Source organism: Taudactylus pleione, unplaced genomic scaffold (genome assembly GCF_031769625.1).
Source record: "Taudactylus pleione unplaced genomic scaffold, aTauple2 ptg000169l, whole genome shotgun sequence".
Taxonomy (NCBI): Eukaryota; Metazoa; Chordata; class Amphibia; order Anura; family Myobatrachidae; genus Taudactylus; species Taudactylus pleione.
In genome coordinates this window covers 3660919-3685306 of record NW_028284571.1, presented here as the reverse complement: position 1 = coordinate 3685306, position 24388 = coordinate 3660919, and the positions used below count along the sequence as shown (strand labels likewise).

Here is a 24388-nt window from a genome sequence, read left to right as displayed (position 1 = left end):
TCTGTGAACATTGCAGCACAGCCAATGCCGACGTATCATCTGAATATATATTGATACGTCTGGCTGTGTGTATGGGCGACCCGCCACCCACCTGTACACTGGCTGCAGGGACCACCAACACTGACATTACAACTGGGAGGGCAAATTTAAATGTCTGCCCAGTTATGATGTTTGGCCAGATATATCGAGCGGCTGATTGGTGTGTATAGGGGTTTAGGAGAGACATCCTTAGAACTATCCTAGCCCTCTTTAATGTCTGTAAAGGTGTTAAGTAATGGATTCTTATGATACCTTCCGTTTCCATTGGAACTAGACAGGTGTCTATATTCCTCTTATATTCCTGTTGGCTATTGAGTCACTGGCTGTGAAAATTAGACTTTCTTCTGCATTTCTGAGTTATAACAGCAAAAGATACAAAGGGAGGAATTCAATTATAGGTATTAACTTTGCACAGGTGAAAAAGGGAGGTAGCCTCTGGCTTTATCAGCTGAGGCTATACAATTAGTCTCCCTATTTCACCCAACCCCCTTTCTAATGAGTGTTAAAAAGGGGAGTTAAGTGCAGTTAATGATGTTAACTCATAGAGTCCGTGAAAAGTTCAGACCTATGCGTTAACTGGGTGTTTTCACCTGTTAACTGCACACTTATACCGCTTTTACACCAAAATTCCAGGTCTGACCCAGAGTTGGAACAGAGGCCCTCATTCAGAGCCGTACGCTCTGAGCAGAGCGCACGCTCTGAATGAGGGCCGGGCTCCATTTTCATGGAGCGTCCTCCTGGACGCTCGTATAGCTGTGGGTCACCACCCACAGGCTATACGAGCGTGCTTTTTGATGGCCGCGATGGTCGAGACCATCGCGACCATCGAAATTGCGAGCCGGAGCGTGCGGTTGAGGTTTTCAACCGCAAGCTCCGGAGTGATTTTGGCTCTATCAGAGCCAAAATCACTCCCACTGACATCACTAGTGATGTCAGTGGGCCGGCTTCTGACGGGAGGCGTTCCCGTGGGAACGCCCCCGTCAGGGAGGCACGCCCCCGGCACGACCACCGAAGGGGGCGTGCTGTCAATCAACATTGACAGCACGCCCCCTTTGATCGGACACAACGAGCGAAGGACTTTCCTTCGCTCGTCGCGTCTGGCGCATGCGCACAACGGAGCTCCCTCCGTCGTGCGCATGCTCAGTGCATAACATCGACCCACTTGCGAGCGGACAGCCGCTCGCGAGTGGGTCTGAATCAGGCCCAGAGTTCCAACCCAGATCAGACCCGGAATTTCCCCGGCGCTGACCGAGGATATTCCTGAGTGGGCGCCGTTCACACCGAAGCCGGGTCTCCATTGACCCGGCTTCTCCGGCGTTGAAGTGGACGCTTGGAGATGAAAGGGGTATTATTGGGGATTTCTGTTTGGGTCTCAGGAGACCTGAACAGAAATCCCTGTTAACTTGGGCTAATAGGTGTCGGCGATCAATTAGCACTCGTTACCTTAACAGGGCTAATTAAATCCCTCCCAAATTGTATGTATCTTTTTGCGGATGATGTGTTGTTGTTTGTTACCAGCCCGTTACTTCACTTCCGGCTCTCTCTACATCTTGTGTCATTATAGTAAGGCGTTCCTGTACAAAATGAATACCACTAAATACCACCGTTTCATATACCTGCGGCTGCTCTCTGTCCACAAGCAAAGTATTGTTATGTGTAAATTTGTAGCCCATGCCCCATAGGAAATATTTTTAAATGTAACTATAATCTCTTCCTACATACAGATTACAGAACTGTTGTGTTCTGGCTTTGAGGAGACCTATAAGATTATGGTGTTACCTAGACATATGTATCTGTTCCATACCATTTCATATTATGCCTCATCATTATTTAACTCACATACATAGCAAGTTTTTGGAGAGCGCCACTGCAAGCTGCCCCCCTCCCCCATATTGACCTTTTCCCAGTGACGTCCCTCTTACATCTTCACCAAACATGATTGGGTCATATTTTAATTGCTGCCAAAGCTTCCTTTGCTCAGTTATGGAGAAATCAATCCCCATCACTCCATTAGGTTGTGTTGATAATGTAAGATGCCTTTGAGATGGAAACTTGTGGCCTCACTTTTTCCACCTCTGCATGTTCCTCTATGGTCAAGTGGTTATCCAACATATACAGATAGTGCAGGAGTCCCCCGTCTCTGGCTCACTGGTGCCTGTGACCCCACTTTGCTGTTTAGTCTTATTGAGACCCCTGACTCTTCCCCTACCCCTCATTCATCTCCTTAGACAGGTATGTATTGTTCTTATGCTGTTTCTGCTCTGGCTTTTATTAGGCTTGATCCAGAAATGGACACAGTTAGCCTTGCTGCTGCGTCCCATGCAACAGCGATGATAACATATGGTAATGCAGCAAAAGGCATCTGTAGGAGAAAGACACCTCCTTCCAGTATCTGCGATCCGGGTGCTGCTTCCGAAGACGCAGCATGGGATCACGATGGTCACGATAGCCGCAGTAATCGCCCATCTGTGTAAGCTTTAGCTTACTCACAATGGGCAACGGAACTGCTCAGCTGGGGTCAGGAAATCTGCATTGGAAGCCCTTGGCATTCCCAGGGAACGTAGGCTGGCTCCACCCACTCTCCGCCCCACATAGGTTGCGGCTTTGGGGAACTGCGATACTTCTCACAGTAGAAGACCGGCGCATGCGCAGTACAGATCCTGCACTTGTACCGAACTTCAAACATCGGAGATGTACACAGACCATCGGGTTTGCATACATCTCTGAATGAGGCCCATTGCGTGCTCATGTGACTGTGACATGATGTATTCTCATTTTGTTGTTCACCTGGTACTCTCCTTTCCCTTGCATTTCTGTTTCTGTATCCTTCACCACCCCCCAAAACTTTTTGAAAACTTTCAATAAAAATTATATATCTATATATATATATAAAAAAAAAAAATAGCTGCCATTGAAGGATGTGTAATATGCAAATATTCTCTCTGCATGCAAAAGCTTTTATTATTCTACCTGAACCGCAACATCATTTGTGCATGTGCTACTTTGCTCCCTGCTGCTGTAACTTGACGCCTAGCGTGTATGGGGTTTATGCTTGTGCTGTTGGTTGTCTGTCACCAGACCTCTTTCTGGCATATCTGAGAACACACAATAGCTTCCTTTCTTGGTAAATGTAGTGGGTGAGGCTAACCAGCTGATGGAAACCGGGGAAACTCCTATTGTGCAAGCCAAGGTTCTATGCAGGTACATGTCACATGCAAGTTGTGATAATTATTCCACTGACTCATAAAACAAACACGACCCTTCCAAAGGCTAATCTTTTCTACTTTTATTTGCATGAACTGAAGGCTCTAGGGTCATAGTACTGTACAGGGACATGTCCATGGCTAGGACGCAGCTGCTATGAGCAGACTGGTGAAACTCATAACATATTTAGTGCAAAAGTTAGGGCTTTATATGCCTGAAACATAAAACTTTTCTGGTTCTCTTGTGACTTTTTCACTGTTTCCAGACTTGTTTATGTTGTTCTTAGAATTTCACGAAACCTCTAATAATAATTTTCCATGAGTTTAGGGCACATCTTACTTTTGGGCACTTTGCAGTCATTATATTATTTTTTTCTGGTACTATGAGCTTAACTGTTCTGCTCTGTAGGACTACTGTATGATGCCATGCATAAATGTCTAGGGCCCAGATTGTCCAAGAGATCAGAAAGTTCAAGAGAATTAGAGGTCTATTTAAGACCCAACGCAGTTTTACCCTGATAAGTTTCGATTGTAGTCGCCGATATTCACAACTATAACCAATATCTTCTTGGAGAAATGTAATATTGACACACAAATTCCCACAGCATAGGCTGCTGTAGAGGGATACAAAGATCCCACTCTGATAAAACTGTTTCCTATAGGCTAAAGTGGCTAATACCTTCTGACAATATCGGGGACATGTTCAAAAAGTTGTGATTTTGGACTACATCGCCATTCCTTTCCTACACAGATCTCTGGAAACAGTGGTGCCCTGCTTGTTCTTCTTTATCGCTATACAGATTTCTTACATGCCCCCGATACTAAAAATTACAATTGACTAAGTCATTAAGCACTCTAGAAGAAAGCTAATTACTGTGATTATAGCTTTTAACATACCTGTTTTACCAAAATACTACAGCATTAATGTTTTATATTATATTTAATGCTATTTTGCTAGTGTTTAGGTGTGCTTAGATTAGGACCAGAGCATTTGTACAGTACTTCATCGGTACATAACTGTACAGTCCGTTTTGCAGCTGGCAGGGGTAGAACCAGGGCCGGATCAAGGTCTGTGGGCGCCCCTGGGCAACAAATATGTGGGGGTCCCTATTAAATATGGGCAATGTAGTAATGCTCCCTGTAGCAGTGCCCCCAGAAGTAATGCCCCAGAAGTAGTGCCCCCCAGTAGCAATGCCCCCAGAAGTAGTGCCACCCTGTAGCAATGCCCCCAGATGTAGTGACCCCTGTAGCAGTGTCCCCAGTAGCAATGCCCTCAGATGTAGTGCCCCTAGTAGCAATGCCCCTAGTAGTGAAGCCACTTATACTGAAAAAAACTCAAAACACTATACTTACCTTAAGCCCCACTCCCACGTCCACGTCCTTCCGGCTGCTCCTCAGAACTATGGGAGAGACGTCATGACGTCTCTCCCACAGTGCACTGTGGGAGCCGGATGTCAGATGGCTGGCGCTGCGGGAAGGGTGCCAGGCACCCGCTGTTAACAAAATCACAGTGGGCGCTCGGCTAATGGAGCCTCCCTGTGGCGCCGGGGTTAGCTGAGCCGGAGGAGGCAGAACTGGCTCCATCTCCCGTTCCGGACCACTTTAACCCCTAGTGGGTGTGGGAGCCCTTGATGTGTGGTGGCCCAGGGGCGACTGCCCCTGTAGCCCCCCTTTAATCCGGCCCTGGGTAGAACTCCCTGCAGCCAATAAGACTGTTACCGGGGACAGTTAGCTCTGTGGTGTCGTAGAAGACTTACACATTATTTTTATACGCACAAATCGGTAATTACGGTGATAACAAGCTCATTTGCTTGCATTTCTATTAGGTGCGAGTAAAACAAAGTCTAGGGGGTATATTTACTAAAGTGCGGGTTTTGAGAAGTGGAGATGTTGCCTATAGCAAGCAATCATATTCTACTTATCATTTATCTAGCACCTTCTAGATTAGAAGATAATAGCTGAAATCTGATTTGTGTGGGCAACATCTACACTTCTAAAAACCAGCACCTTAGTAACTATACCCCTAGGTTACTGCCATTACCTACACATCAAAAGCAGGAAAAAAAAATCAGCAGGGCTACTAAGGAAGGCTTGTGTCTTTGTTCTCTCAGAGCATCCACTACAAATGCCATCAGTATATATGTGCAGTCTCCTCTCCCAGGAGATCATGAAGTAAATGACACTTGCTGAAGGGGTCTTACTGTGAGAATAGATTACACTGTATTGCTGTATTGTGATAACTCCTGCCCCTCGCTGACCACTGTCATTTTGCAGCAATGAGAGATGGTCAGGCCTGTGATTATATCTTTGGAATTCCACAACACATCTCAGAAAACTCTTGCACATCCTTGTGCTAGAAAAGTGAAGCAGTAGGGGCCAGGTGACAATTATAGATAATCTGGCCATCGATTAACATGAACAAATGCAGAGGGTAGTCACGCATAGTTGCTGAAACCGATGTAGAAAGTTTGCGATGGTGAATGCACCTCTATATGAAACAAAGCTCATGCCTTCAGTGTGAATGTTCATGTTCAATATTAGGGATGGAAAATTTGTCCCCTTCCTATTTATTCACCACATCAGGTGGATTCATTATCATTTTATTGCAAAGTATGATTAAAACTAGTATTTGTGACCAGTCATTTGCCGAGTCGCTAGTCTCTATATCCACCCTCACCTGGATGCGGATGTCTTCTCACCCATCCACAAACTCTGGACCTGATTCAGAGCCGCTCGCTAGTGCTGTGCGCTCGCTAGTGCTGTGCTTTGCAAACGGCCCCTGTGCAAACTACTCTGTGCGATCACAACCCGCTCGCTTGCCCAGCAAAGACAGTCCAGTGAAATGAGTGACAGGAGAGGCCGTTTGTGGGTGATAACAGGGACAGGACACTAATAACGGGGGAGTGGAGGTGCGAGCGCAGGTGTGCCTGAGTGTTTCAACACCGTTTTTAGGGCGTGCATAATTAACAGGCAGCGTCATAGTACATGTCACATGCCTGTTTTTTACAGTGATGTACTCGCAGTGCTTGCGGTAGGGTAAGGCAACCACAAGCGCATCCGATGGTGCTCGATGTACCAATGTTTTAAAACACTTCCTGAAGATGACGTGCGCTAGTGGGCGTCTCTACATACGCTAGTGGGTGTATGCATACACAGAGCAATCGCTCGCACCGCCAAAGTGGGTGTGCTTATTCCTTGGTGAGCGAGCACTTCCCATGGCGTCACTTTGACAAATTTGCATACGCTGGATGCGAGCGATCGCATCTAGCGAGCGGCTCTGAATCAGGTTTTCTGTGTGGTGTCCTTGTCTGTCCTCCGCAGCAGTGGGAGCTGGTTGTGGGAGGGGGGCTCCTGTTGCCACCAATCGCTAGAAGAAAGCTAATCCGGACAGTCATTCCCGATTTATTATATAGATAATTGTCAGCAGTAAAGCCTTGTACTTTCACAAAACTCTGTGTTACAGGTACAATCATACCCACTACTAACCCTTATGTCCAATTGTTTCTGCCATTTGATGACTGTTGCTGGTATGATGAACAATAATCTATACTGACAGCTGTGTTCATTTTGTTCAAATGCTGATGCAGTTTATACAGCACCCGTCAATGATGTAAACAGACTTTGTCAAATACAACAACATCCAGTAAAGAAAGTTGATGAGACGTAAGACAAAGCACTTACAGTAGTTTCGCAATAATAACAAATGGATTGTATTTAGATATGGTAAATGTTTTATAAGCTTATAGGAAATAATTGTTTAAAAATATTGGTCAAAGTAAAAAAAGCCGAATAAGTTCTAAAATAATACATACATATTGTTACAAAGGCGGTCAATTCAATTAGTTGCAATAGAGGCATTGCACCCTACGCCGCTCATATATTGTGTATTTTACTTCGCACGATGTTAGTCTACCATAGGTATGCGCGGGTACTGCACTGCATACCATCTGTGCCTCGTGCCGGAACATGCGATGTACAGATGTGTCCTCATACACTGGGGCCAGTATAAAATTAACCGGAATCGGCGGAAAACGGGAATTTTTCACTGATAATCTCCGTTTTTTTCCCCATATGCTATTTTTGGGATTAAAAACTAGGATATTTTGGTTTACAGATCTATGTGTTTTTGCCATTGCTGCAGTCAAAAATCAACACTTATCATGGCTTTGTTTTCGGGACACATCAGCATGCGGCACTTCGGTGCTAATTGGATAGCCCCACGACGATCCATTAGCAGCGCTACTAATAGGATACCAGCCTTAGTCTCAATACACCATGTGGCGCGTGCGAGCCGCAAGGTCCTCTACAACTCAGCTTACGCGGAGGGTCTTTTTCATGTCCTTCGCCCAAAAATGCGCCTTAGTCACAATTGTATATGACAAACAGCATCACGAGACTGCACGGATTATTTTAGCATGCGACATCTGTGCATTATACATCTGTTTGACTAAATCTGTATACAAAGCACAACTGACCTTGGCAGGGGAAAAAGCTGCGGCCGCTGCATCATTGCACACTATACAGTTTCAGTCTCAGGTTAACACAGATATAAAGTCTTTCATATCAAATTAATCATTGCAGTCTCGTGAAGCTGTTTGTTGCATCCGATTGTGATTAAAATGCATTTTCCGGTGAAAATAACAATTGGCACAAGCCAAATTGCACAGGACCTGGTGTGCCAAGAAGAGGTGTTTGGTGCGACTGCAGCAATAGTGTATGAGGACACATCTGTAAGGGGATTTAGGGCCTAATTCAGACCCGCTCGCGAGCGCGGGACGCTCGCAAGCGGGTCGATGGTGCCCTAATGCGCATGCGCATGACAGAGGGAGCTCCGTTGTGCGCATGCGCGAGACCCGCATAGCGACAGCCAAGCTGTCGTTATGGGTCTCGCACCAAACAGGGTGTGCTGTCGATGGTGACTGACAGCACGCCCCCTTTGGTGGGCGTGCCGGGGGCATGGCTGCCAGACGGAGGCGTTCCCATGGGAACGCCTACCGTCTGGGTCTGGCCCAGATCAGATAGAGCCAAAATCACTCCAGGGCTTGCGGCAGCGAGACCCTACCCCAGGGTCTCGTCGCAAGCCCGATGGTCGCGATGGTCTTGACCATCGCGACCATCATCATGGCCGCTCGCTATAGCTGTGGGTGGTCACCCACAGCTATACGAGCGGCCAGGAGGCCTCTCCAATAAGAGGTAGGAGGGCCCTAATTCAGAGCGAGCGCTCTGGTCAGAGCGTCCGGCTCTGAATCAGGCCCTTAGTCGGCAACCCTGGCGGTCGGGATGTCGGCAGTCAGAATACCAGCGCCGGAATCCCGACAGCAGTCAGAATCCCGACCACTGACTTTCTGATGGTAAGTATTAGGGTTTGGCACTAGGGGGAGGGTTAGGGTTAGGCTGTGGGTTGAGGAGAGGGTTAGGGTTAGGCTGGGGGAAAGGTGGGTTATGGTTAGGTTACTTACCTAATCCTGTTGTCATCCTGACCGCCGGGATCCTGTACCTAACCCTCTGTAAGATGCCATGTAATTTAAATGACCTGCTTGATATTTAATATTAGTTGTATATATGACGCTGCAATCGGTAATCTAGCCAAACTGAAAGAGTTAAATGACTTGTTTTCTTCCTGTATTACAGAGCTATGGTAAGACGTGTTTGTGTCCTCCTTACAGTAACTCAGTCTCATCATGTGTGTCAGGGCAGGCTGTGACTGGCATAGAATCAGATTCTTGTTTTTCAGGAATAGAACATCGGTATATGACAAATGTTGTTGGAATTTTCATGACAAACTTTGCAAATACATGAACGCAATATAACGTTAATTAAAACAAAGTGAACTACTTACAAAGCATGTTTTTCAATTGTAACGATTTTTTGTAATTTCTCACTTCAGTATCAGTATATTCTGCAACATTGATCGTACTATGAGCACCACACAGGACAATACAACGATATAAAAGGTTTAAAGGGCTGCAATTAAATGCATAGCAAACAGTATAGCTATCCCCAGTGATTAATTTTGGCACGTATTCTGATAGTGCTGTTTTAAACTGGTCACCCAATCAGTTTCTGTTAGAGGTCTAAAGCTAGGTACACATCTGACAGATCATACGAACAATCCACAAACGTTTTTTTTTCTTGACGGCTGAAATGATCCAGAAAACATCTGATTTCCTGTATACAGACTACACAATTATCATTCCAATAAGAAAGATAAATTTCCATAAAGATCGTTGAGATGATGTGTTTTACATGCAGTTTTTCAGACTGTGGGTCTCATTCAGACCCGGTCACAAGCGCTGAACGCTCGCAACCGGGTCGATGTTAAGGCACTGCGCGTTCTCTCGCTCCAGAGCTCACTACAAAAGGGAAGGCTGTCGATGTTGATCGACAGCTCGCCCCGTTTTGTAGGCAGGGCGGGGGGGTGGCTACACAAACGGAGGCGTTCCTGACAGAACGCCTGCCGTTTTGTCTGCAGTGATGTCAGTGGGGAGCTTCCTGCTTGATCAGAGCAGGAAGCTCCCTGGGGCTTGCGGCTGCCGAGACCCAACCTTAGGGTTTTGTTGCAAGCCCCGATGGTCGCACTGGTCTTGACCATCGCGACCATCAACCTGGTCGGTCACTAAAGCTGTGGGTGGTAACCCACAGCTTAGCTAGCGACCAGGAAGCCGCACTTAAAAATAGAAGCGGTCGCCCTTATTCAGAACGAGCGCTCGCTTCTTGCGACCGCTTCTGAGTGAGGGCCAATGTCTGTACACACTGCATTTGCATCTGACTTGCCAGGTTTATGTACGACAGTCAGTTCCGTGTGCTGTGTACACACTTTGCAATAATTGGACCGACCAGCCGAGAGTTGGCGGATTGGCTTGAGTAATGCACAGTGTGTACCTTGCATAAGATATACTGGTGGCGCTTATGCTAATAATGACGTGGTTTGGAAATACTCCTCGGAGAGCAGAGTAGGATTATGTCATTGATGAAATGATGATAGGCCAGAAAAATGTCAGGATATATTTAACTCCAATCCAATATCTCAGTCTCCAGTCAATAGAAAAAGTGACCTTTACAAAACCTCCCGCTGTGCTTTTTCCTTCTAACACTGACGCTCAGTCTTGTATAAAATCAGCTAATTTTCGGATTTTTGACAGCTTCTTAACTTCCAAAGACTTTTTATTTTTTATTGTATATAAGAAATGTACCTTTTCTATATTTCTCTAATTTAGGCACAAGCCAGGCGCTAAGATGTATTTCCTCTCCAGCACAAATCCCTGTGGTTACCATTACCCTCCTTTAGTGTACCACATTACTCTTGAAATGGGAGCAATCCATTACTCTCGCTGTATTACTGTGTATAAAAGAAAAGAAAAATACGTGTATCAGCTATGCAGTCTTTATATTGGCATATATGTTATTTTTAAAAGCTACATACTCCAATAGCGAAATGTAATGCTATTTAATTTAATGGGGAACTGTCAACTTCTATTATGTTCTGTAAATTGACATAGAATTCATCTTTGAGATGTTTTACAATACAATAAAATGCTTTCCTGCCCACCTTCAGCAATACTGAATAGTATATTCATGTAGCCTGCAGTTGTTACTGCTCTTATTGCCATCTGAAGTGGCTTATTTTGTAGTACAAAAACTCTTTATAGAACACAAAGCTGAGTAAGACCTGCAGGGATGTTCTACATTCCATCTAATGACATGTTTACACATTTTTCTGTAACTTGTGAATAATAATTTCTCCAAAAATGTATGTAAGGGATGGTTATGCAAAGGTTTTCCCATGATAATCACAACTTGAAAAGTATTCTTTCCCATTTTGGTTGTTTTAATATTTTGTTCTGTTTATACCCCAGGTCGCTTTGCCAACAGTCTCCTTGGAACATATACTTTATGAGCATTTTTGACCTTAATTATGGAGTCTGCTGATGGAATTGAAATGTTGGAGAATGACCTCCCCCTGCCTTTATGTGTTGTATGTGGACAGCAGCATTCTGCTGAAGAAAATCACTTTTACCGATACACCGAAGAAGTGGACGATGATCTAATTTGCCACATCTGTCTACACGCACTCATACAACCGCTGGACACTCCATGTGGTCACACGTACTGCACTCTCTGCCTCACTAACTTCCTTCTCCATGAGAACTTTTGCCCCATGGACCGAAAGCACGTCATGCTACAGTATTGCAAAAAGTCAACAGTGCTGGTAAAGAACTTATTGGATAAACTTTTGGTTAACTGCCCTTTATCAGAATATTGTGAAGATGTTTTTCAACGATGTGACCTAGAGGATCACCTCTTGAGCAGGTAGGCCTCATTGTTTAGCACTATCTGTAATACCCTTCTGCTCCACGCGAGGTTTCTGTCCTCCCTGAGCTCGCCTTAGGACACCTGCGTTACGGTTTGACAGGTGTACCGCCCCAGTCAAACTCCCCACCTGCTTGGGGTGTTAATTCAGGGTCACGTCTTTCTTGGTTCTTGAAAAATAGACCTGTTAGCCCTCTTATCAAGAATTACAAAAATAATTTCCTGAAACTCTGTGTTTTCCTCATAGGAAACGCGTATGCATTCTGCAAATGAGAACACCTTGTTGTGGCGATGCTTCTTTCATATTATAACTGGAACTTTTGTTTATAGTTACTTTTTACCTGTTGGGCAGCACTTTGCTTTGTGTTTTTGGCTTGCAAATTGCTGACGGAGTGCAAGGCTGCCAAAAAGATAATGCAGCAGTGTGTAATACTCCAGTATGAACAAATGTAACATTAGTAGGGATTATCTCTAAAGAGAATGATGAATGCTTTCCAAATCCATGAGCCTTACACGGATCTCTGAGTGGTTTGAACGTGGTTGTGTTTGTGCTCTGTGCATGTGTATGTATAAAAATAAGAAATGCTACTACATAGTTTGTTTTAGTGTTTATACAGGTAGTAACATTTAATACATTTATAGTTCTCTGATAATAATTACCTGGGCTGTATCACACTGTTGGAGAATTTTTTTTTTTTATTCAATATTTTTTATTACATTTTTGTGTTTCATGTATAAATGAAGATAAAACATAACTACAGGCATGACCTCATATCATCACAATACAGTCATTATAACATTAATAATCATGTACATATTATAGTCTCTGTCTGTTTAGAGAACATATCAGTATGAGAAGATGTCCAAAGTAGAAAAATGAGGCACAAACATCACATAACATAAAAATGAATAAATGAGTCTGATGTTGAGTAGCCCCAAGGGGCACATAATGATTAGTTCTATAGAACACATTTAAATCACTTTTACCAGCAGAGATGACATATAGCAATACTGCTCCAGTGCTCTGAGGACTGCTAACCACTGAAATCAGGGACAGGATCTGACACACCACCCGCCCGTGCAGTAATAGTTTTAGCAAAGGCCATATCAAGCCACTTGGTCCAATTTGGTCAAGCTTCTTTTCTGCGTTTTCTAGCTAAATATACAAAGTTTTCATGGGCAACAGTCTCATATACCATGGACAGCCATGCATTGTAGATCAGTCCTAAGGGAACCATGCAGGATCGGGCTATGCGTACCTCTGCAAGTACACATAAATTAATGATATATTGTCTGGTATATTTATCTAATAGGTCCTCCTCAAGAACCCCCAGTATATATATACAATAGGAGTAAGTAACAGGGGAAGGTGCTTGTGAACGGGGGAGTGGAGATCCGAACTCATGCGTGCCTGACTATGCAAACGGCGTTTTATGGGCGTGCATAATTATTAAAGTAGTGTCATAGCACACGTGACATGGGAGGTTTTTACACTGACATGATCGTAGTGCTTAAGAGAGGGTATGGTCAACCTTAAGCTCTACGACCAGCTCCGATGGTTTCCGATGGTCTCGATTAATCCTTATATGCCCGGAGATGACGTGTAATGCGAACAAGAAGGGGGTGTTTTTTTAGTCTTACGGCCGCATCCTCCCCTTGGTCGTCCAGCTAATGATCCCATCTTAACGACGCAACTTGCGAGTGCATCATTTGCATATCCGGCCCCTTTTACATTACGACCGTGCGGCCGCAACGACCGACTCTGAATGAGGTCCCATGTCTCGTCTGACATTGCCTCCAAATCCACTTCCCACTTCTGTCTAAAAAGCAGTAGGACACAATGCTGTGCCTGTAGTATAGCAAAGATAGCAGATGGCAGGAACCAACTGAACTTAAATGTTGTTTAACAGGAGAGTCCTGAATGAGTGGCGGAGCATATACAAACTGAACTGGCAACGCATGGTGGAGCTAGAGGTATCTATAGCAATAGGTAGAGGGCATACCAAATTCCGATTGTACTTAAGCAAATGATTTAAGTACCCTGAATATATAAATATATATCACTTCTGCCGACAAAGTGGAGAGATCAATGACTGTAAGATAGAGCGCAAGTTCAGTAGACTACAGATTAAACGTGTACTATATAAATTTTGATTGATAGCGGACAAAGGGCCTGATTCAGTTTTGGGAATAGAGTACTATATTGCAAATACTCTGTACCTGGACAAACCATATTGCAATGCAAGGAGTGCAAATACATTTATTGATTATTTTTTTTTGCATGCAGGGTAGCTACTGGCTGCTTTTGCATGTATCCCACAAATACTGTACAGCTTCATTTTCACACTGCAATTTAGATTTCAGTTTGGACACACCCCTCCCAAATTCTAAAGCTCTCTTCACATTTTTTAGATCTGCCCCACCTGCAATTAGGGATGAGCGGGTTCGGTTCCCTGAGAACCGAACCCACCCGAACTTCGGGGATCCGGGGCGATCCGAGCCCAAGCTCGGATCTCCCTGTCTGCCCCGGATCCCTCTCCCGAGGCAAAACCTCGAGATCTGCTGTCGGATCTCGAGGTTTTGCCTCGAGCGGCCATTTAAAAAAAAATGCCTTTGCCTTTAATGGGCAAAGTGCTGATTGGCTGACAGAGCCGTCTGTCACGGCTCTCAGCCAATCAGCATTATGGTGCTCATTTGCATGTAGCACGGACTCGTGAGATCCGTGCTACATGCATCTGTGTGACTGACAGTGACACAGAGCACAGATGGGTCAGTGAGACCCGTCTGTGCTGCTGTGTATTTCAATGACACAGATGCACGCACGGACCAGGAGATCCGTGCTACTTGCATCTGTGTCATTGACACAGAGCACTGACAGGTCCGTGAGACCCGTCTGTGCTGCTGTGGTAAAAAAAACCTGTGTAAAAAAAGAAAAAAATGGCGTGCCCCCCCCCAAAAAAAGAGCAACCAGCCCCGGGCATTAGTGACCCAGTGCTGGGTGTGCTTAAATACAGGGGACACACGACGTAGGGGTCCCCTGTACTTAAGCACAACCAGCACCGGGCTAGTCAGAACCAGCGCTGGTTGCCAAAATACGGGGGACAAACGACGTAGGGGTCCCCCGTATTCTGCGCAACCAGCTCTGGGCTCTGATCCGGTCCTGGTTCTGGAAATACAGGGGAAAAAAATTAGTAGTACTTGCTCTATCTCACTCTATTCCTAAAGATGCCCACATTCCGCAGCAATATCTGGGGTCTGTACACAAGCCAACCCATCCTCTCCAGTTATCTCTACCACTGTTACAGAGGGACGCTCAACACTGGTCAAATTAGCGAGATAGCTCCCTGGTCTGTACTGAAAATGTGCAGCAAATGGCAATCTGTACTGAGTTTTGGCTAGTAAATGTTCATCCCATTCCCTCTGGGTGGATAACCATGCCATTTTCAGAGGAGTACAAACCATCTGCATTATAGGCCAATTCTAACGTCCTACAAGAAGTCTCCAGTGCCAGTTTCTGGTGCCAATATAAAGACTTCAATTCTACTACCTGTTTAATCAGGGTTGCCCTTGAGAAGGTTTTAAACGCATCCCATACCACCGGGGCCTGAGCTGAGTCCTGAGTTGAATAAGAAAAACCCTCCCATGCAGCTTCAATAACACATATCGCCCATAAGGTTCACTAAACACAGATTCCAATTTAAACCAGATGGATTTACGAATATGTAGAGATACCTCTCTAGAAGCAGTTGTATGGTAAGCATAAGCTGTGCCAACCTTGCACCCACCAAATTAACTTGCCACCCACCAAATGAGTTTCAGTGAGACATACAATATCAGAACCATATCTCTTGAGTTGCCTCAATACCAAATACCTCTTGATTTTGTAAATGATCCCAATCACATTCCACGAGGGGACAGTAAGTTTAGCAGCAAACATCATGGACAACCAACAAAGCCCTGTTAGTACAGCAGCCCACAGAGCACCAGAGGAGGCCTACAAAATATACATGCATCCATTGACCACATATCATTGAAAGAGCAAGAAAATAAAAGAATACAGAAATAAAGCTGGGTACACACTAAACAATTGTGTACCCTGTGATGACACCCACGATCCCAGCGGCAACTGGCCAACATATAGTATTGGGCGGTCCATACACAATGGACGATCTGGTGCTCGACCACCTGATATGCCAGCCACCCCCACATAGAGCTGCATGCGATCGTCAGCCGCATCGCCTGATCTTACTGCATGTACATAAGATGATGCGATGAGGCTGACGGCCCCACGGGAGCGCGCACTACACGATGTTTTGCATGCACACTACACATTTATAACGATTGTCATTCCGATGTGTCGGAATCGAACAAATCATTAAAAATATTGCGTAGTGTGTAGGAGCCTTTAGACATCTTCCTAATATATAAGAGGAGGCCAAAGATAAACGCATATATCATACTGAAAACATTACCTAAAAACATAAACACTATCAAACCCCCCACCCTGTATACCTGACCCAATTGTGGCATACCTAATCCCAGGCTTATAACAAATAATCTACAAGGTGAATCAAAGAATAACCCACTCCGTCAAATAAGTGAAGCAAAGTATATAATGACCGCTATACATAGGGAGCCTTCCAGTGTTGTATTACCCAGACAAAGATATAATAATCACATATTTACATGCAGGAGCTGGACTGGGATATCCAGCAACATAAAACATATTGCACACAGTAATATAGGGAAAAAAATAACATGGCACCACAAAGACAAGAGGGGGAGACTGGCAAAGTGACCCATTCCATTGTACCAAATTGTATGCCTTTGTATCCCTGGCTGTTATCTAAAATCTCTCTGACGTACATTGTAAGGCTGCTATAAGTCACAATTGATTTGAAGGCACAATCCAAGGGTATAAGATTATTCAATAGAATGAGTTGTTCTCTGCGATAATATTATAGTATACTGACTAAATGGCATCTAATCACATCAGTATTACAGCAATATTACAGTATATAGTTTAAGCAAATATGTACATAATCTTATATCCCATAAGCAGTAGTTAACGTGGTCCTTGGCTAGAGTAAACCATGGCACTGCATTACAACTTATACAAGGGAGACTATCCTAGGGGAATGGAATTGAATTGACGCCAGCTGTTTAGCCGCCGGTTCAAATCCCGACAGCGGATGCCCGACATGATCAAGATCCCGACAGGGGCAGGTAAGTATCCTAATTCCCCCCCCAACCCTAACCCTCCCTTACTGGTGCCTAACCCTAACCTCCCCCCTTAGTGCCTAACCCTAACCCCCCCTTACAGCTCCCTGAACCTAACCCTCCCGGGGGGGGTGCCTAGCCCCTGCCTGGAGGTGCATAACCCTCCCCCCTAGGGGTGCCTACCCTAATATCTCCACCCACCCCCCCAAACCTAACCTCGCTAGACTCCATAATCCTAACCTCCCCCCCCACCCCCAGGGCTAATGCTAAGGGCGCCCCGGATTTACCATCGTTCGGGATGGTGACCCGGCTTTCCGGCGTCGGGATTATGATTGGCATCGGTATTTCGACGCCTATCATAAATCCCTAGCCGGCATTCCGCTGTCGGGATTGTCACATGACTACATCCCCTATGTTTTCCTTGATACATTCTGCACTGTACAACAACAGGTGTAGGGCCATGTTCTCATTCTAGTAGATAATGATTGCTCAAGACCCTCATGAAAGGCAAATTCCACTTCGAAATATCACAATAAAAAATAGACCCTAAAAATAATTCATATTTAAAATTATGGCTTACTTGTCATTAATAAAACTAAGGGGGTCATTCAGACCTGCTCGCGAGCAAATGACGCTCACAAGCGGGTCGATGTTTGCCGAATGCGCATGCGCGCGACGGAGGGAGCTCCGTCGTGCGCATGCACGAGATCCGGCGAGCGACGAGAAATACGTCGCTCGGGGTCTCGCACCAAAGGGGGCGTGCTGTCGATGGTGAGTGACAGCACGCCCCCTTTGGTGGGCGTGCCGGGGGTGTGGCTGCCAGACGGAGGCGTTCCCATGGGAACGCCTACCGTCTGAAGCCGGCCCCACTGACATCAGTAATGATGTCAGTGGGAGTGATTTTGGCTCTGATAGAGCCAAAATCACTCCTGGGCTTGCGGCAGCGAGACCCTACCGCAGGGTCTCGTCGCAAGCCCGATGGTCGCGATGGTCAAAGACCATCGCGACCATCTTTTTGGCCACTCACATATGCTGTGGGTGGTCACCCACCGCTATGCGAGCGGCCAGGAGGCCGCTCCATTTTCAGGTAGGAGGGCCCTGATTCAGAGCGAGCGCTCTGGTCAGAGTGTTCAGCTCTGAATCAGGCCCTAAGCTGGTTAGGGTTATATCTGTATGCCAACATTTTTAAAGCTAAAGGCGCACATCCACTAAGCGATATTAATGAGCGATTGCACAATTGCGACATCGTAATTGTGCAATCGCTCATTAATCGTGCACAAATCTTGCACTATAATGTCAGAAACAACCAGCAATGCGCGCTCCCGCTGGTCGTTTCCGACATCAATCATCGCCCGAACATGCCGGTAAATCTGCCGATAACGACAGATTGGCCATGTTAAGGGATGATGGAGGGTGCCTACACTGAACTAATCGTTCATTGTAGGCAGTGCAGGGGATGGGGAATGACTGTACGATTATGATGTTTTAATCGTACTGTCGTTGCCTCATCTGCTAGTGGATATGTGCCTTTAGTCTGAAAATTTCATATAGCAAAAATATATTTTTTTACCTCCAAGTTCTATACCTTATATGAACTAACCTAATTCCATATGTTAGTTATATGTGTTGTTTGTGACACCGTGCCCCTACCACGGCTCTATATACTCAGAACCTTAAGTAGGAGTGTGGGAGCGTGCTGTCACCCAGGGCCCTGCGCCCACGACACCTGAATTTGACTTGCAGGGTGTCTGGAATGGCCCTCTGCAGCCGGTAACGATGCTGTAGAGCTGCTGCTCTGGGCAGGGCCCTTCTTCCTGTAGCTTATGGCCTGCCACAGGGCGGCACAGAGCCCTTCTCTGACACTGCATATATATACTGGAAGTCCTAAACCACTCATCAGCCTATTAATTTAAGCCCGTTGTGATTGTTTTTTGATAATGTTTAGAACTGTTCCATGTTTTCATTTTTTATTCTTTTGTCGGAGCACTCTGCTAATTTGTAACTGTCATAGTTGTGGGCTTTTTGTCACAGGCAAAACAGGTTTGGGGGTAAGGTTAGAAGGTGTGACAGTATTAAAACTGATACATTTTAGGTACACATTTTAAAATCCGTTACAGTCTTTACTGTTGTCTTATGGTTATTCATTTTTTTTGCAAACGTTAATGACTAGTACAAATGTTTGTAATAATTATGTGGGTTTTTTATGTTCATATGACATCAGGAAAACATTTGATTAAGCCAATGGATACAAGATCAGAATCTCTCAGTTGATATAGGTCTATAAATATAATTTTATATTTACTGGCTGTGGCCATGCTGGATGCAACATTCAGCTGAACTGTAGTGATAAAAGCAAACACATCACATCAATTATGGCCCAGCCGCTCTCCACCAAAGGATCTTTGTTGTTTTGTGTGTAGAGATAATTAGGAACATAGCCTCGTCCTGGTACACACATGTTAGCAGACAGAGAGACAGGGTACGGGTCATCAAAGGTAAAAATCGGCTTTGCTATCCTGAGGTGACATTATTATATGAATTGTGTTTTCCGAAAGCACCAGATTGCTCTACATTCAGTTCCTTTATTTCCTCCCTTGACATTTGATATAATTATCATTATGCAGTTATTGGGCATTATGTCAGTATAAGAAGGAGGATAATGTGTTTGTAATCGTGACTACTTACTCACGAGAGCTATTTTTTATTATATGTTCTACGTTTAGTTTGATAAACAAGTGTCATTGAATATTATGGGTTTGATTCTGAACCCTTCACTGCAGTCGTGTCTGTGTCTATATTCTAATGCCGCTAAAAAGTCCTTCGCCGGTGTGCATCCGTATGCGCAAGAACTGAGACGCCCACTGTCACTGTCACAACAAGTGAGGCTCCCCCCAGACTGACGTTATTTAGAGGTGTGCTATGCCCCTCAGATAAAGTCACGTGAGGAGGCGTGGCCTATGGAAAGTAGGTCACGCCCCCCATTTATGTCACGCAGAGCACTTGGCCAGCACAGGGCGCTATTAGCCCTGGAGCCGACACTGTAGCTATCTATATCATATCTATCATCTTTTACTCCCTGGGGGGTTCCTACATGTCCGCCATTTGGGCCTCAAGGTCCTTGCAACAAGGCCTTTGGACCTTGTTGGATGTTGCCCTCTTATTGCTGTTTGCAGAGGTGCCCCCATAACAGTTCAAGCTTCAGGATTCCAAAAATGTAGATCCGCCACTGATCCGGCATTAGGTTTTTGTGACCTTGAGAGCAGGTGCACAAATTTATGTAGCTCAGGATTTAACATTAGGCAGAGTAGGTCTGAGCCAGACAAATCTCATTATTATTATTATTATTATTATTAGTTATTATTACTACTATATATTTTATACTGTTGGTGCTGACCTGTGTAGGCTAGTTGCATCATACATTCCTCTGTAACACGGCAAAGTTAAAGAATGTACTGATTATACAATATGGCTAGCAGACAGGGTGAGGCTTTGGCTACCAAAGAATGTGTGTCTATAGGCATCCGTTACATAAACGTGACCCTACTACCAATTACATAAATATGGATCATGTGACTTAAGTAATTAAGCTATCATGTATATTAGATGCCACAGATCAATAGAAACAAATTTTACCTTACAGTCTTAATTGCTTTGCTTAGGAAAAGAAAACAAAGATACAGAGCCGCAACTAAATAGCGTGTTACAATACATATGACAAGCAAAATGTTTTGCAAATAAATTTAAAGTAGATGTTGCTTAGGAGACCTCAAAGGGGTCAACATACCAAAGAGAAGTTAGTTATTTCTACATCAGAGTCCATACGGTATCCACAGGATACCTTGGGTATAGGTGATGACCAGAGGCGCCGAGAGGGGGGGGGGAGACGGGTACAGATTACCCGGGCCCGGGCTTCCTGAGGGGCCACTCCCCCCCCCCCTCACAGCAGCCCAGCACACAGCGTGTGCTGAGCCGCAGTTGGAGACTGCCCGTGGCTGCTGAGCAGCAGCAGTCTCCTATGCCTGTGCGGGGGAGCGATCACACTGATTGCGCCCCCCCTGGCTCAGAGAGCCCCCTCTCCCCAGCGCGAAGCGGCGCTGCAAATCTTTTTTTTTTTCACGGCAAGGGGTCGTGGCCACACCTCCCGCGATTAGGCCACACCCCCTATTACCGGGGCCCGCCACGGCTCTTGGCGGGCCTGGTGATGACGACAGGCATCGGGCACCATAGAGTTAAGTTTTCAGCCTCCCAGGATGCACTAGGGTCCCCCTCCTATACCCCGCCCCCGAGCCAAGGCATCTCCGTTTCGTTTGGTGCCCGACCGGAGTCGGATGTCCCTGTTAGAGGGGGGCTAAGGATAGCCCCTGAAGTTTTCTTCAAAGCAGCTCATCTGGATGTACAGCATGGACAGTCAGTACTGACGTCCATGCTGTCTTCCCTACACTCCCGCCGGTACCAGAACGCCGTTACTGATCCGGGGATGCTGGTAAGCATCTGGGGTCACAGCTAGCGGTGACCCCAGATGTTTGGGACCATGGGCAGCAGGTAAGCAGTGGGGTCCCGCAGTGGGACCCTGCTGAAACATGGTCCAGAGTCCCCAGGCAGGGGGCTCCCTGGGGACTGGCTGCAGCGTGGAGCCAGGTACCTAACCTGTGCTTCCACTACCCCCCTGGGACAGCGGACCGCGGCTGAGCGGTAGCGCTGCAGCGTCCCAGGGGTTAAATACATGCCAGGGGAGCACGCCTTCCCTGTAACACAGCCGGCACCTCCCCCGCTGCACACTGCCCTCTCTGCTCTGCTGACTGGCCCTGTGGCAGCGCTCCTCCCCCAGGCCGGCCTCCTCTCTGCTCCTCGGTGGCCACCTTTACTGGAAGCATGGTGAGCGCTGCTGGATGCTGAAGATCGGTGGCATCGCGGTCTGGGTCCCCCGGCATACCTCTCCTCCGTTGGCTTAAGGTCTGTGTATGCTGCGCTGTGTCCTACCAGGCTCTGTGTCTGCGTAGTTGAGAATCAGCGCTGATAGTGCAGGAATTTATTTTTTTGCATTGTATGTCACTTCTGCTAGTGTCCGCTGCCTGTACTTTCTACTGTCAGCCATTTCACTGTCCCTGACCTTTTTCTGCTAAAGCCCTTGCGGTGCGGTGATTGCAGGGTGGTCTCACACTGTACTAACAAGTATCAGTGAGAGGGGTCACATACTTATCATCATGTCTGAGAGTGACTTTCCTCTCCAGCTTATGTGTACTACATGTAAGGTACCAATAGTGTAGGGGGAGGGTAACGCAGAGGGGCTATGTCGGCAGTGTTATTTATTGGCGCGGCGAATTACTGTCACGGCTCCGGTACAAGAGCCGCTCTGGGCTTGTTTCGCCAAAGCGCTTACAACCCTCGTGGGCCAGTTAGCTCCGCAGCCTGCGTTCTCACAGATGGATTGTCCCAGCAGTCAGTGGTGTCGTCACCCATGCAGGGTTTCCCGAGACAATTGATGGTACCCCACAGTCTCCCTATTTCCCCTCCCCAAGTCTCTCAGGAGCCTGCGTGGGTTAATTCAGTGACAAGTTCTGTACAGCACTTGTTGGACGTGTTACAAGGGGAGTCTGTGTTGAGGCCACATAAGCGGCCGATGGCGTCTCTGTCCGCTCCTTATGAGGATGACGACGTGACGTCTGATGATGGGGAGATTCTGGATCTTTCTGACCAGGAACCTCTCCGTACTAAAGAATCGGACACTAGGTCCAAGGTGTATATTCCTGGACTTATTCGGGCAGTCCGCACAGCTTTAGTGATTGAGGATGAAGATCCTCCGGTGTCTAAATATGCCTTTTTTAAGGATATTAAGGGTGACGCCACAGTGTTTCCTCTTTCGGGTCAGTTAGTGGACCATTTAGAGGAGGCGTGGAAACATCCTGGCAAACGGTATCAGCCTCAGAGACGCTTGGCGGTGGCTTATCCGTTTGCGGATAATTATTTTTCTAAGTGGGAATCCCCTCCACAGGTAGATTCTCATGTGACACGCCTAGTCCGTAGTGCCACATTACCCATGTCCTCCATGTCTTCCTTGGAGGATGCTACGGACCGTAAGGTGGAGATCTGCCTAAAGTCCGTTTATTCCCTTGCGGGGGGGGGGCAGCTAAGCCGGCTATGGCCATTTGTTGGGTAGCCAGAGCTTTGGAGCGCTGGGCTGATAGTTTGGAGGCGTCTTTCGATTCCGACTGTTCGGCTGAACAGACCGAGTTGATAGGCAATCTCCGGGATTCGGCCACTTATATCAATGAAGCGGCCTTGGATATCAGTACCCTGGCGTCTCAGATTTCTTCGGCAGCTGTAGCTGCTCGTCGCACCTTATGGTTGCGATCTTGGAAGGCGGACGCTGATTCCAAAAAGGGCTTGGAAGCTTTGCCTTTTAATGGAGAAGTCCTATTTGGTCCAGATCTGGACAAAATTGTAGCCACGCTGGCGGCAGCCTAATCTGCATGTCTCCTGTCTGCTGCAGTTCCTTCCAGTTCAGGTACGTCGTCCTTTCGGCCTTACAGGGCCCAGGGTAGGCCTAAAGCACAGTCTTTTCCCCAACAGGCTGGCCCCAAAAAATCGGCCAAGCCCCAGAAACAGGCCTGGAGTACCAGACGTCCGGCCCCTAAGCCAGATGACAAGCCTGCGGCTTGACAGTCCGGGCCTCCCTTTGGGGGATCCCAAAGTGGGAGGTCGCCTGCTGCAGTTCGCCCAGTGTTGGTCGGTTACCACGACAGACACTTGGGTTCTCGATGTGGTTTCTCACGGGTACGCCCTCTCCTTTCGGCACAGGCCCCCGTCTCGATTCTCCACCACGGGTCTTCCATCAGACCGGAACAAAGCCTTGGAACTGCAGAAGGTTTTGCACACTATGCTCCAGGCTGGAGTTATAGTGCCTGTTCCATTCTCCCAGAGAGGCCAGGGTTTCTATTCCAATCTGTTTTTGGTGCAGAAACCCAATGGGTCGTATTGTCCGATCCTCAACCTCAAAGCACTCAACAAGTCTTTGCGGGTGCCGAGGTTTTGGATGGAGACCCTGCGGTCCATCATTCTGGAGCTGGAACCTGGGGATTACATGGTGTTGTTGGACATACAGGACGCTTACCTGCATGTCCCTATTCTTTTACGCCATCAACAGTTCCTCAGGTTTGCAATCCGCAACAACCACTTTCAGTTCTGGGCGTTACCTTTTGGGCTGGCGACAGCACCACGTGTATTCACCAAGGTGATGGCGGTCATGGCGGCTTCCCTGCGGCTGCAGGGAGTCCGCATGTTACCGTACTTGGACGACCTTCTGTTGGTGGCAGGATCTCCAGAGCTCCTTCTACGCCACTTGGACCTGACCATTGCGGTACTGCAACGGCACGGCTGGTTGATAAACTGGCAGAAGTCCACCCTGATCCCGTCTCAGTGGATTCTGCACCTCGGAGCCTTCTTGGACTCCGGACAGCAAAGGATCTTTGTGACGGGGGAAAAGATCTCTGCCTTGCATTTGAGGGTGCGCAGTTGTCTGCAGAATTGCCGTGTGTCTCTGCACTCGGCGATGAGGTTACTGGGCTCCATGGTGTCAGTATTCGACATGGTGGAATATGCTCAGTTTCACTCCAGAC

The 24388-nt window shown here is 46.6% G+C and overlaps 1 protein-coding gene across 4 annotated transcripts in view; it reads left to right on the top strand.

Annotated features, from left to right (window-relative positions):
• The window catches only part of LNX1 (ligand of numb-protein X 1), a 224961-nt gene that overhangs the window by 14951 nt on the left and 185622 nt on the right, over positions 1–24388 (top strand). For all 4 annotated transcript variants that reach the window (XM_088475264.1, XM_088475265.1, XM_088475266.1 and 1 more), the window contains one exon: positions 11099–11552. In XM_088475264.1, the coding sequence (XP_088331390.1) occupies positions 11158–11552 (395 nt within the window). In that variant the 5' untranslated portion in view covers positions 11099–11157. The remainder of the gene's footprint in view (positions 1–11098; positions 11553–24388) is intronic.